At 44.8% G+C, this 15,464-nt stretch overlaps 1 protein-coding gene across 1 annotated transcript in view; it reads right to left on the reverse strand.

Moving 5' to 3' along the window:
- VPS13C (vacuolar protein sorting 13 homolog C) overlaps positions 1-15,464 on the reverse strand; it is a 2,437,235-nt gene that overhangs the window by 2,088,874 nt on the left and 332,897 nt on the right. Inside the window, exon 11 of the mRNA XM_086955811.1 lies at positions 4,969-5,049. Coding sequence (XP_086811937.1) covers positions 4,969-5,049 — 81 coding nt within the window. The remainder of the gene's footprint in view (positions 1-4,968; positions 5,050-15,464) is intronic.

Genomic DNA, 15,464 nt, shown 5'->3' on the forward strand with positions numbered 1-15,464 from the left:
AGGTTACATTGGTTGCTCGAAACATTTAAATAGCATATAAGACGAGATTAATGGCGCCAGGAAGGGCAAGAGGGGTAAGGGTAAAAGGGAAACGAGGAGGGAGATAAGGCGGGGAGACAAAGGAAAATGTCTGCCCAATGTCCGGCTGGGAAGTGACGGCTGAGGGGGAAGTTCACAGCCCATCTCCTCTGTAGCTATCAAGGTAGCTCCACCGGGCATTGGTCAAAGTGCTAGGTCTCTGCTGTCAGTGGCAAGTTCACAGATTCAATGTCCAGAAGGGTGAGCCGGATAAGGGTGGAGGGTGGGGGAAAAGCGCAAAGTCGGGTTGATGACTACTCCATGTGCTGTCGTGTTTATACCCTACCTCTCCGGTGGAATAACCTAGGCCGGCGCCCTTTTGGGGTCAGGCTCGGTGGATCCGGCACAGAAGTATTGACAAAGTTTATTGTAGGGGATTAATTTGGGCGCTAGCAGGTCCTTTAAACCCCCATTGTGATCACTGGTGGATGTTTTCCGCTCCCCCACTCACCGCCTCTGAAGAGTGACCACTGTTCAACTCGGGGGACCTTGCAGGTCGTGCTAGAGTGTCTCGCCCTCTCCAGCCGCAGCCACACCATAGATGCGGAGTCCATCGCCCCCTCTGGGATTGTGGTGTGCAAAGCTTATGGGTATCACTTCTCCTTCCTCCCAGAGTCACTTCCACTCTTGGGGTGCTGTTTCACGGTAAGTCCTTACATCTTGTGGCCCCTTATGGCATCAGTGGGGGTTTATTAATAGGAGATATTTGATACTAAACATCCCTATTACCAGTGAAGCCACCATCTAGCTGGAAAACTCATTTTCACCAGTATCCAGCACATGCACTCAAAATAGCTTCCCTGCTCACTTGCACTGGCAGCAAGAGCGCTGACCAGCACAGGGTAGATCTGCTCATGCAGTGAAGCCCTTACATGTAGTCTAGTGCACCCTGCCTTAGGGCTGTAAGGGTGACTTACCTATACTGCATGCACTATTTGTGGACATGGCACACACACATGTGTGTCATGTCATTTTTCACTTTTGTCTGCAGAAAGATACGCAGCCTGCGGTGGCTATCTATATGTGTATGGTGAGGGTTTTTTTTTCCAAGTTGGCTCAATTAACGCTGCAGTCCTCATGGACCCTCTTTAGCCTGCTTGTCCTAGCTACCCAGATGCACCTTGCACTTGGGACTTGAAGGAGTACATAAGGTATTGCCTATTGGGGAAACAATTTACAGTTTGGGGGGAAAAAATCTGCCACTTGGGACCTGGTTAGCAGGAACCCAATGCGATTCCAGTCGAAATCACATCAAATACCAGGCAAAAGGTCGGGGGTGACCAAGTCGAAAAGGGACACTTTTGTAGATAACCCCCTCCCAAATGAAAGAGAATGAGATTAAGCTTTTCCAAGCGAGTCTTCATCTTCTAAGTGGAAAAACAGGGTGAGGCCATCTGCATTGGCATGGGGGGGGGGGCGGTGGGGAAAGGTGGATAGGAACGCACAGTGGGACGTTGAGGCTTGGACCACCAAGCTCTCATAAGTACGATGTTGACTGAGGAAACTTGGGTCACCTGGTGCAGGGTGATGGCGGCATACCACAGTCCTGTTCACACGAGCCCATGTGCTAGGCTTGAACCATGAACCTAGAAGGACATCTGTTAATGCCCCATTAAAGGGCATAAGGGGTTCAGATGAGGAGGCCCCAGGCTGAAGCACTTCAGTCAAGGATTAGTCTTGACTTGTACTGAGGGCAGTTCCAGGCCCAGGACCTCTGCCACCCCCTTTACCACCATAGCAAAAGAATCCCCCTCCTACATAGCCACAGTAGGTGGAGAGAGCATACCAGTATCTGAAGAAGTGTCCAGACAACTGGCTTCTGCAAGCTCCTCATACCAGTCAAAGTCCTCACCAGGATTTTATAATTGTTGTTCTAAAGGATCCAGAGAACCATTCCAACCCTCTCCCATGCCTGAAACCTCTTCAAAGTGAACAGGTAATGACCTAGAGCCTCTTGGCTCTATAGATGCCGCAGATGACGTCAACCAATGTCGATCCGACTGAGTCGTCAGGAACCAGAATGGGGCAGGCACCCACTAGTGGGCACTGGCAGGAGTGGGAGCATTGACTTTGGGACCGGCGTTGGGGAAGGTCATGTTGGCATGACCAGCGCAAACCTAGATCCGGGATCGGATCCATGAAACCCCACCAGTGCAAAGGCCGGAGTGGTCTGTGTGGAACTGGATGGGGCATCCTTCGACCCTGCGGGGCCCAAAGATGCAACAGAGGGATCAGCCCGCTCAAATACTCGGTGCATGGCCTCATACATCTTTTTTACTTTAGTGGGAGTCACTCCGGCTCCCAAAAACAGGGAGAGGCCTGGAGTCGAACATGGCTCCGGCTCCGCAGAACCACGTCTGGAATGTCTATGTTCCTCCCTCTTCTTGTCAATCCTCAAGGGATGAGGCAAAGTTCTTGTGCCTCTTCCCAGAGTGTGCCGAGGAACTAGAGTGTGACAAAGAGAACTTGGGTCTCCTGGAGTTGTCCGATGACCTTCCTTTCTTCGATTGTGACCGGGACCTATGAGGAGTCACGCTCGATGCTGGTGACTATCGGGTCGCAAGGAGCTTCATAGACCGCTCCCTTAAGGTCTTCAACACCATGGCCAAGCATGAATGGCATGACTGAGTCGTGGTAGCGCGTGAGACACCATAAGCGCACAAGGTGTCGATTGTTACTGACATGGCGCGTTTACAGGTGCCACACGATTTAAATCCTGCCCTTGTAGAGGTCATCTCTCTACACACACAAAGAAAAATTCCTTGACAAAACATAAAAAAAGTCTGTCAAAAAGAGACAGATAGGTAGCTCTTTTCCAGATCAGCACTAACTGAGGCAAAAAGAAAAGAACGGACGTGTGCGTGCCTGAATGGCATCTATATAGGTGGTCACTACGTCACATCAGGCACTAATGACGCAGACAACACAGAATGGAGCCACCTGATGGCACACCGGGGTACTGCTTATGTGAACGTTTCTGGATTCAGTCTCACCCCTGGGAAATTTAAAAGTAAGAAATCTGAAGCAATAAGTCTCTATCAGATTATCTAGATACGAACAGGTGATCTATTGTAGCCAAATGGAAAAATTTGACAGAAGTTAGGATAGATTTTTACACCACTCAAACAACCTACACCTACATGCTGGCAGTTTCACAGGGGCTCAAATGGTTCACACAACATAAAGAGAGGTGCATGAATACGAAGGGTAACATGATTTACACTAACCATACTTGAGATAACAATGCTTCTCCAAGGGACTGCTATAAAAGTACCTGGAAGGACGGGAGATCCCAGATGTAGTAGGTAGCCCATGCATAGGCCTCAGGGTACAGGTCAATATTTGAAACCCTCAAACAATCCTAGTTTGTCTATTAAACAGACCATTAGATGACTTGATACAGAGTAGGTACTAAGTGTGAAGCCTTTGATGTCTGCTAACCCAGTAAAATTGTTGATTGGCAGAAGTCTAAATATAAAACGTCTTGTGTTCTAGAAAAATTATGGCTCAATAAAGAACATATGAATACTAAAGGTAGAGCCAGCTATGAACAATTAACGTAGCAACGTTTGTGTGTTGTAAGGTTCCAGCAAGTCATACCAGTTTGCACTCGGCTAGCACTTTCTTCAATTTGTTTTGTTCTGTAATGTTTGTTTTGCTAGCATTTTTTCCTTGTTTTCCCTAAAATTGTGTACTGCAGGGTAGTGGAGAGGCCGGCTACTCCGGCATTTGAGGGCTGTATCCCGGTTACCCTTGGGCTCGTCTTTGCCTTCCTTTAGATAGAGGATAAGACCTGAAACAAGTGGTCAAACGCATGCTGATGTAGGGAGATGATCCACTTTAAAACTAATCGTATGGTCTGGTATGTTTTGCAGTGTGTGGCCTGCAGAGGTTATTCAAACTCACTCTGAGACTGCATCCAGACTGCCCACATACTTGTTGTGGCTGTGCAGCATTTACTCCTACTCCAGCCCAGTTTGGATCATCTGTGCTATAGCCTACCCGCTCTTTTCCTCTCCGAGTATTCACTTGGGAACAGGTTTCCATTTCCAATTCAATACTATATTTGGGGGAAGTTAGGGTCTGGCACGCTGTGCAGAACCCCTATACTGACAAATTCTCAATAATTCTGTGTCAGACTACAGCACACTACTACCATTAGGAGCCGAAAGAGATTGTAACTATGTCCTGTATTTCCTCTCGGATGCACAGATTAAAAGCCACCTGTTAAAATAAATCAATATATGGAATTACAGGTTGAACCAATGAAAAGTGGAACATCTTCGGAGATTGCATGACGCTCTCAATAATGTACTGCAAATTGTTTAAAATGTTATAATTCTTCCCTTGTAGGGCATGCTTCCTCTACGGAGTCATACCCCTACCAGTCTTCCATCATATTCAATGGCAAACCTAGTAGACCAGCCATATATATAATATGCTTGAGTTGTGCTGAATTAAAACACCTTATATTTACCTCACATGTTATTCATCTTTTAGCACTTTCTTCAAACACTTGTTAACACCTTGCCATGTGCCTTTATCAATGTTGTTTTGTGAGAGAACTGCTCCCTTGGAATGTATCCTAATAAACCGCGGCAATATCACATTAGTGAATAATTTACTTCTTGTACATTGGGACTATTTATAACTATCAAATAGACAAGTCATTGTAATCCTTTCAAAGACACAATGGATGTAACCACCCAATGACTTGTAATTCCCCCAGTACCAACTCGCTTTAGTAATTTGCGATTAGGCATCCGATTTGCTCCTTAACTAGCATTTCATAAATGTGGCCAGTAAAACTTTGCCATAATATATTCATGCGTGAACTATTAAAATTATAGAAAACATGCATGTTACAGTTGTTAGATAAGTGAAAATTACCAATATTGTTTCTCTCGAATTTCGGTAGTACAAGCTGCTATTCACATTCCAGTAGGCACTAAAGCAATCAAGACGCACAAGCTAAACAGAAGGAAAAAACGAAAAAAAAAAGAGAGTAAACAATTTATTACAATTAAATACTTGATGAAACAAAGCGTGGCTATTAAACTTGAACTGATGCGATGTATCCAATACAATACATTTATGTAGATTTCAAATTATTACATTCCAATACAACCATAGTTAAAAAACACGATATTGTAGCTTAAGACCCTTTATTTAATAGTGCACCTTTATCAAAGGTCGACACCTAATCCTCAGGAATTTTTAGGGCAACTATAGGAGGCCCCCGTGAGGCACGATAGCCTGTTACTTTAGAAGAGGCAGGATTCGCAATGGCGATGCCATGTCCTATCATGTGTGGTGACACACTCTAGGTAAAACTCTGGAACAAAAACAAAGGGTTGAGCCTATACAAAACATATTAGCTCTAGCAGGATAAATGAAGAGAAAGATTGTACCAAAATAACGTATAAATTGTTATCGGTAAAAGAGGTTGCCATATGTTTCTTAAACTGTTTTACACACATCAATATTTTTGTATATTGGACAAGGCATTATTGTTATGCAGAATAAGGCAACTATCGTAGATATAAACAAAGTTGTTACTTATGTCTTGAATTTAGTCAGCATACGTCAAATAAGGTACATAAGGATTTTCATGCAATCAAGGCAATTTCATAATGACAGCATTATTCAATTATATATATATATATATATATATATATATATATATATATATATATATATATATATATATATTAGTTATAGTTAGGATTGTTTTCCAAACTTGGCAGAATTGTAGGGACTGGTAGCCCGATGTGCCTTTGCTATGTCTCAAGATATGTGCTCCAGTGGATTTTGAGTAATTTAGGTTCAAAAAAATATATCTATAAGTGCGCCCCGGTATGCGCACCGGGGCGCGTACCAGCGCGCTACGCGAGTTCGCACGCGGAAAGTTGATTGGCTCTCGGGTGTCTGTCAACATTCCAAACAGTCCGGAGCGGCCGCCATCTTGTGTCTCGGAAGGATCGAGCCACAAGAGGTGGCAAAAACAAAGGGGGAAATGACCAAAAGGGGGCAGGGTAGACCCCCCCCCTGACCCAATAGGTTTGATGTGGGGGGTCAGGGGAGCGCCCGGTACGCACACCGGGGAGCGTACCGGGGAGCGTACCATGGGGAAAAAAGAATGACAGAGTTTTTAAAAAATGTAGCATTTTTTTATAAATTGGAGGCAGTTCTAAAAAGAACTGCTTTTTTTATTTTATATTTTTTTTGAACATTTTGTACTTTTTTTGGCTTTTATGAACAATTTTATATTTTTGGGGGAATTTTTATGGGGACAAACAAAAAACAGGGAATTGTAAACGGCTCAACTGGAGCAAAAAAAAAAAAACAGGAAAAAATTAAGGTTTCTTTGGGCACTTGTGGTTGTCACCAGCACGGTTGATGAGTTTAACACTTTGCTCACCATAGCAAATGGTACGCCCACAAAATATGCAAACTATTTTGAAATTTCCAAACTGGGTTTGGATGTTTGGGACCATCTCCCTTGTCTCTGGTCCCGATGGAGTGGGTTGGGTACTTTGGGAGGTGCTGGGAGAAGATTGGGGAGGGTTTCTGGTCAGTTCTCGGACCTCTGCCGCACTATAGTTGTTAGGGTGCCGGCGTTGCATGTGGCGAATCATGGTGCTGTTGCCAAAAGAATTTTTTTGGGCAGGGTTCCCCCTGGAAAGTACAGTGCCACAGATCAGAAAAGTCACCTTTGGTGCATTTACTTTCTTGAGGCCCCTTGGTATTTAAAAAAATTCCCACACAATGTGCTCCTTTGGCTGGTAGGGGGTAGTATCTTCTGGCAGGTAGCGCCGCCTCTCCTCCTCCTCCTCCTCCTCCTCCTCCTGCTCCTCCGCTTCTTCATCTCCACCACTGTGGTGTTGTGGTGGTACTTGTGGTGGTGGTGGTGGTGGTGGTGGTGGTCGTGGCTGAGATGCTCCTGCTGCTGCTGCTGCTGCTGCTGCTACTGTAGCCATTTCTCAGTACAAATAGGTACTAATAGCTCTGGAAACAGGTCTTCCTCACTCAAAGTACAAAGTGAGAATGAGGAAAAAAGGTGGGGGCTTTCATCATTAGGAAAACAAAACTGTCCTGAACCAATGAAAAGTGTTATTTTCAGGTCATATGACCCGGGCTTTCAACATTTGGAAACCAAAACTGTCCTGAACCCATAAAAAGTGTTATCTGTAGGTCACATGACCCGACGCGCTTACGCTACGCGCCCCTTATGTAGCGTGATCGTATGCACTCGGGTGCGCTTACTCCGTGCGTATCACGCGGATGCGGCTACGCAATACGTCACGATGATGTTTTCGTTCGCGGCAATAGCGCTAACGGGACGCTCACCGGTACGCGCACCGGGACGCGCCGCAAGACTGCGCGTACCGGTGAGTATATGTACGAGTGACTATATAGAACTGTTGCTGAATGAGTGGATGTGTACATAGATGGTGGAATTACTGAATTGGTTGTTGTAACTGGTATGGGTATCTCCATTTTTTGGAAAATGTTAGTTTCTATTTTGAATATGTGTTTCAAGGGTTACATTACACTGAAAGGAGGTCTGTCAGTCTGTCACAAGGATGGTGTCATCAGTGATGTCATGAGTGATGTCACTGACCATGTCATGAGTGATGTAATTTGTGACGTCATCAGCAGTGCATTGCAGGCGCGCAAGTTATAGTGAGTCCAACTCGCAAGTTATAGTGAGTCCAACTAACTATAACGTGGGAATTTCAATGGTTTTAGGTCAGTAAAATTTCCAGGTAACTATAACTGGTGTGAAACCTATGGTTTTTTCAGTGAATATATATATATATATATATATATATATATATATATATATATATATATATATATATATATATATATATATATATATATATATATATATATATATATATATATATATATATATATATATATATCTGGAACACTCCAAACTTTCTCATCCAAGTAAGGCACTGACTCCGTGAAATTTGGTTGATTCCAAATAAGTTTATTCTTGCATATAGGCTGCTTGACGCGTTTCGGCGGTAAGCACCCGCCTTGTTCACAACATCATGACATTCTGTGATTGTATTTATACCCCTTAGTCATTGCATTACATCATGCATGTTCAACTCCTGTTTTTACGCACAATTTAGCTTGTTTTTCTCATTACACACACTAGTCACACCCAGTTTCCATGGTAATATGGGGCGTCGTCCACTTACAATTGACATCAACCAGTTACTTTCAATTTCACTGCTAATTGGTTACATCATCCTCCCCCCTGTTTGGTTTCGTTACTATAGAAACCCTTATGTCACATGAGCCTGGTGATTTTCTCATTCCTGCCTTGCCTGTTGCTCGCTGCATGTGTGTGCATTGTTTCTGCCTGGATGGACTGGATGCCACGAGTCGATTCCCAATTGGAAAACTTTCTCGGCGCTGGTAAGTTAGTAACCAGACACCATAGGCTATTCCTGCATGTTTGTTCTTAATCCGAGTTGTTGGGTCTGTCGCGCTACTGTGTGTATTCTCAGCGTGTTGTAAAACCGGGTACAGTTGGGGAATGTTCTAAGACTAATGCGAGCGATTTAACACTACACGCGGTTCAGTAGGGTTTCACAGGCGCGCGTTTGTCATGCCGCCTCGTATCTGAGTTGAGGAAAGCTTTGTTGCAGTGTTTTAAAACCGGGTACAGTTTCGGCATGTTGCAGGAAATAATGCGTGCGTTTTAATAACACACGCGGTTTATCAGGGTTTCAAAGGCGCGCGTTTGTCAAGCCGCCTTGTATCTGCGTTGGGGAAAGCTTTGTTACAGTGGGTGCAGCGGGGGATGTTTTAGGGAAACTCTGAGCGCATTAGTACGCATGCTAGCTCTGATGTTTAAGGCGCGCGTTAGTAAGCACCTCGCAGTGTCATTCCAGGGCGCGCAGGGTCATTTAAGGGAAATTTTCTATTGTTACAGAGTGCTAATTCCATATGTCATGGCGCCTGTCTATTTATGTTACCTGAACTCCTAGTGGATTTAGGCTAAGTTTTTTCACATATTTATCATTTAGTATGTACAACATTAACACATATATATATATATGTTACGCAACGGCCCAAGAGCATTGAGGACGCACACATAGATGAAATCTTTTGATTTATTAAAAAGGACACCAGCAGCTTCAGTCCGGTATTTGGATCCATTTCATTTTCCTTGCATCCTTGCTTTTGCTTTGTTTCCTCGCTTTTGCTGACCACGCTCACCGAGGGTTAAAAGCATGAAAATTATTGAAGCATCAAACAGTCCTTCCGAGCAGATTCCAAGCCAGCTATGATTAAGAGGCTGAAGCCTCGAAACGCGTCAGCAAAAGCGAGGAAACAAAGCAAAAGCAAGGATGCAAGTAAAATGAAATGGATCTAAATACCGGACTGAAGCTGCTGGTGTCCTTTTTAATAAATCGAAAGAGTTCATCAACTGTGTGTGCGTCCTCAATGCTCTTGGGCCATTGCATAACATAAATTAACACGGCTGCCCTGCCGTGGAGGGCTGCACCATCGCGGACACTTAATGGCGAAGCTGTGGTCGGAACTATGTCCAAACCTGTTTTCAGCTCAGGAGGTGGGACTTCACTTACCAGCAACTCACTCTGGGGGCCCACGAAGGGTAATAAACATGCTGTAAAATCAAGGATGACGAACCTTACTATAAGGAAACAATGGTGCTCGAGTGGACCACAAGTCCCTACATGCAACACAGTGACCACGCCCACTGAGGGTTAAAAGCATGAAAATTATTGAAGCATCAAACAGTCCTTCCGAGCAGATTCCAAGCCAGCTATGATTAAGAGGCTGAAGCCTCGAAACGCGTCAGCAAAAGCGAGGAAACAAAGCAAAAGCAAGGATGCAAGGAAAATGAAATGGATCTAAATACCGGATGAAGCTGCTGGTGTCCTTTTTAATAAATCGAAAGATTTCATCAACTGTGTGTGCGTCCTCAATGCTCTTGGGCCATTGCGTAACATATATATATATATATATATTCAACAATCCTTGTTGACTGTATACAATGTACAAAAGTAGACGGTTGAATCAGTTCTTTAGGGTGTGGGTACCGTCATCCGGTAGGCCACTTAGGAGGGGAAAAAAACAGAAAGGGAGAACCAGCTCTTCGAGTTATTCTGTCAAATGTCTCTTGAGAATTAGAATAGTGGTCTTATGTAGAATTATAACTTTTTGTTTTGAAGTTCTTGTAAGGCAGGCTCCTGGGATTGGCGGTTGATGCGTTTCGGCCTTATGATTCTAGGCTTCTTCAGGACTGGGCATGGGTATGTAACAATGCATCGTCCGAGTAAAGCTCTAAAATACCATAGTATTTCCACAATGATGTTCGCTTGAGCATATGCTTCCCCAAGGAGCTCACTTATGCATGTGGAGGTAGATTTAGGCAATGAAAAAGGGCTTGTGTGGGGCCGGAAAAGCGATGCATGGTTCGGGAAGAAGACTCTGGTCGCGTCTGTGATCCTCGAGAGTACCCCGCATGCCTTCTGATGCGACAACGGTCAATTTGCAGGAAACAAGCCAGAGAGGGAAGGATCCTCATCAAAGATGAGTGGAAGAAGCGTGAAACATACAGATGCCCGCTCTTGTCACCACTGTGGGATCTGGTTGAAGGTGGGAGAGGGGTCTGCCTCTGACCCAATTGCGGTTCATCAACCACCAATACAGATCTCTTGTAGTTCCTTCCAAAATCTGGACCATATTGGCGAGAGTTCCCTGATGTTGCTCTGATTGAAACATCAGGTCCTACTGCAGAGCATGCATACACCATCTGGCATGCTTTACCAACATGATGCAGGAGGCCAAGAGGCCCAGCATCCTCAGAGTCAGTCTCACCAAAATCCAGCCAAAACATCGGTTTCATAACCTGAATATCCTGGACTTTTAGCTCGGGAGGATTGGCCCAAAACTGCACTGTGTCCAGAGCAGCCCAGATAAAAGGGAGTGTCTGAGAATGAGTCAGCAGTGACTTCGGCATGTTTATGGAGAACCCCAGAGAATACAGGTGGTCCGCCATAGTCTGAAGGTGGGAGATGACAGCCTGGGGGGAAAATGCCTTCGTCAGCCAGTCGTTGAGGCAGGAAAAGAATGAAACCCCTAACCTGCACAGAGGAGCTCCAACCACCACCATCACCTTGGTGAACACCAGAAGCGAACTGGTAAGGCTAAAGAGGAGCACCGTAAACTAAAAGTGGTTGTGGCCTACCTTGAACAGCAAGTAACGTCTGTGGTCCTGCAGGATGGGGACGTGACAATAAGCATCCTGAAGGTCCATTGCTACCATCCAGTCATCTTGGTCTAGGGCAGACGAGACCTTAGCTAAAGTAAGCAACTCAAACTACTTCTTGAGGAAGAGATTTACAGTCAGAAGTTCAAAAATGGGCAACAACCCTTTGTTCTTTTTCGGAATCAGAAAGTAGCGGGAATATCAACCACTACCTACTTCTGAAACTGGGGCACTCTCTATAGCCCCCTTGGCCAGGAGCACTACAAATTCCTCTCAGAGCAAAATTAGATGATCCTCCACCAGTCATTCTTGGAGTTGTGGAATAGGAGGAGCAAAAGAAAGGAAAGGCAGAAAATAGTCCTCCTGAATAATCTGCATGACCCACCTGTCCAATTTTATGGACCTCTTGTGGAAGAGATGAGGATGTATTCTCCTTCCAACTGGAGTAGCATGGTTTTGCAGAGTCAGACTAGGAGTGTTTGGAGGATGTGGCTGCCAAGGGCTGGGTGTCTGATGACTTCTGGCTTCCATTCGTATGAAGGAATGAGCCATGTCCTTGCACAACTTTGGAAGTCTGAGCAGGACAGTGTCTGGGATAGGGTTGATGCGTCTGAAAACAACTACCAATGCCACGAAAGGGTCAGAAGCTAGACCAGCCACGAGGCCCAAGGATCTGACTTTAGCATGAGAATCCTTGAACCACTCCAAGGCTGAGTCTGCCTTCTCTCCAAACAGACAGGAACCATCAAAAGGCATGTCCATCAAATTAGCCTGGAAATCAACCGAGAAGCCAGATGTTCTAAGCCAGGCATGGCACCATAAGGCCACATTGATGAACTCGCTCCACCCAATGAATCAGTTGTGTCAAGGCCACTCCTTAGGGTGAATTCCCCTGCATCTCTCCTGTCCTTTACTGCCTTGGAGAGTACAGCCAGGCCTCGTTCGGAACCTGTGGCAGCACTTGCACAACTATCTCCCAGAGGTAATTGGAGAAATGGCTCAATAAGCATGTAGTATTCACCAACTGCAAATTCCAGGCTGGAGAAAAAAAAAAATTCTTGCCAAATGATTCCAGCCAACTGTCCGGGGGCGTGAAAGTTGAAGACTGCACCAACAAGCTTTCAGGGGTGGGTTGTTGACTGAGGGAGTGGACTCCCTGCTGTAAGCTGCATCTATGGCTTGCCATCTGCCACTAGTAAATTGCTCTGCGAGAAATTTGAATTAATCGTTTTTAGCCCTAAATGTGTAAAGCACTGTTTTCATGTAAAAATTCCTTGCTTTTGCCACATTTATGTTTTAAATTGCGCCGTCTTGGAATTTATGCTACTCTCCTTACCTCTACCTTCTAACTGCCAGCAGTCCCTGGTCCGCCGCGGCTTGTGCGGATGAACGTGCTCTTCAGGTTTCTTTTTTCCGGTACAACGAGGTTTGCGCTCTAGTCACATGGGCAAGCCCTACCATACCTATTTAAGGTAGGAAAGGGCGCGGTCGCGCAGCGGACGCATGCAACGGTGTGCCAGAGGCATGCCAAATGCAAGCCCGTCTGCGCCCGTCCGCACCCGACCGTCGCCAGACGCCAGCATCCCTGCCCGTTTTTTCCCTTTAAGCTACACCAGCTTGGTGAGCAGAGACTAAGGCACAGTTTAGGTACTCAAGCTTGGAACTTAAAAGTCTAAACAGATCTGAGAGATCTACCTCTCCTTATGACTGCCTAGCAACAGCTGTGAATACAGTTCAAAACAAAGCCCAGAGCAAGATTCACTGTAAAGAGCAAGATCCATTGCCTGAATTATTATCTAAAGGTCACACAGATTCTGACATTCCCAAGATATCTAAACAACTAAAAGGGCTATATTTCAATGCTCATTCAGTTCCAAAACATGCAGTTGAAATAAAGAGTCTTCTGGATATCGAAAGACCGGATATCTGTTCCATCACTGAAACCTGGCTCCATGAACACGCTTCTCCTGATGTGGCAGTCGCTTTCCCCCCCATACCATCTAAGGAGATTGGATAGACACATCAGGAGAGGAGGTGGTCTAGCAACAGCCACTATGACTGAACTTGAAATCACCATAATGGATTCTATTATCTCAGACCAGCCAGAATTATGTATTTTCAGAATGGAAAGTCAATCTAAGAGAACCTGGCGAGGTAATAGTGTATCACCCTCCGGTTTTGAATACTAATTTCACACATAATCTGCTTAAAGCCATTGCTCCCCCATGTACTAAAAGCCGAAAAGTTCCTCCTGATTGGGGATTTCAATTACCATGAGAAAATATTATTAGATCCCAACACCAATCAGCTGATCACCAATTTGAACACACTAAGTCTGGTCCAAATGGTGACAGGATCGACCCACTCGGCTGGTCACACCCTGGACCTTATGCTCACCAATACAACCAATATTAGAGTGGAGCCGCCCCTTCCAGTGTTGTGGTCAGATCATGATATGCTGAAATTCTCTATATCAGTAGTTACTGAAAAAAAGGATCTCAGTCATGAATGCACATGGAGAAGACCCTAGCAAAAAGTTGCTTCCATCGCCTCTTCTGCTCATTTTAGCCCCCCCTCTTTTTTCCCACAGTGAGAGTATTGACCAGGCAGCCCCCTCCTTTGAGGCTGCAATAACATCTGTATTGAACAATGTGGCCCCTCTTAAAAGGGTTACATATAATCCCAGGGCAGCACCCTGGTTTGCAGAACAGCTAAAAATAGAAAAACTCTCCTGCAGGACAGCTAAACGGAAATGGAGGAGAAGTAAAAGTACTGTAGACAGGGAAACGTATATCATTCATCGCAGCTACTTGACTAACATTAAACAGGCAAAAAGATCCTTTCTTATAAATAGAATTGAAAAGGGTACACACTCTAATAAGTAACTCCATAAAATATTAAAGGCATGTACCTCCCCCCTCCACGCAGCCATGCGTTGTTGTGACACAAGACTGGGTAGATTTGCTTTCTATATTTTTTGAGGAAAAGGTCATTGCAATTCATAATTCCTTCCCGAGTCTTGACACTAACAAGGTAAAGAATCTTCAAAATGATACTGACGACACTCTCCCTTTGTTAGAAGAGTTCCCTATGTTTACCTCAGAGGAAGTGATAACCACTCTGGCTAAAATCAGGTTCTATAGTAGACCCGGTTCCACCACGTTTCTTTACAACCATTGCCCCATTACTTCCTAGAAATCTTACTGACCTATTTAACATGTCACTTGCATAATCAGCAATCCCAGTCATATGGGAAACAGCTAGGGTCAGACCAATTTTTAAAAAACCAATTGCTGATCTCAAGACACCAAGTAATTACCGGCCTATATCATTGCTCCTTTATTTTGGAAAGGTGCAGGACTCTCTGATTAACCAGCAACTTACTGTACATCTAGAAAATCATGGATTACTGTATTCCTCACAGTCCAGCTTTAGGGCTGCACATAGCACTGAAACAGCATTGTTGGAAGTCATGGATAACATCAGACTAGCCCTGGACAACGGGCAGTCAGACATGCTCATCTTGCTGGATACAGTCGCCCGGACATCATCTCCCACAGCATTTTAAAACAACGGCTCTGGAAGGTGGGTGTCAGAGGTAGGGTTTTAAACAGGCTTTGTAATTACCCGACGGACCAGACCACTACTGTTCAGATCGGAAATATGGTCTCTCACAAACGAACAGTAAATATCAGAGTCCTGCAGGGCTCTATTTTGAGCACTCTGCCCTTTAACCTTTATGTAGCACCGTTGGCTAAGGTGATCTGATCCTATGGTTTTGATGTAGTGTCTTGAGCTGATGACATTCAACTTCTGATCATTCTAGGTCCTGATCCCATTGATGCAAAAGTCTGCTTAAAAAACGGTATGATCCACATAGATGACTGGATAAGCACCAATCATCTACAACTGAACAGGAGCAAGACCAAGGTCATCCTTTTTGGCAGGGCACAGGAAGTATGGTCAGAGGACTGGTGGCCCCTCAACCTAGGTCCCTGTCCATCGCCAAAAACAGTGGTGCGAAATCTGGGTGTGTTGATTGACAACCAACTATCAATGAAAAGTCACGCAGACCACATAATTGGTACTAGCTATGGAATTATGCGTAGGCTAAGAAAAA

This window comes from Lissotriton vulgaris, chromosome 2_1, assembly GCF_964263255.1.
Source record: "Lissotriton vulgaris chromosome 2_1, aLisVul1.2, whole genome shotgun sequence".
Taxonomy (NCBI): Eukaryota; Metazoa; Chordata; class Amphibia; order Caudata; family Salamandridae; genus Lissotriton; species Lissotriton vulgaris.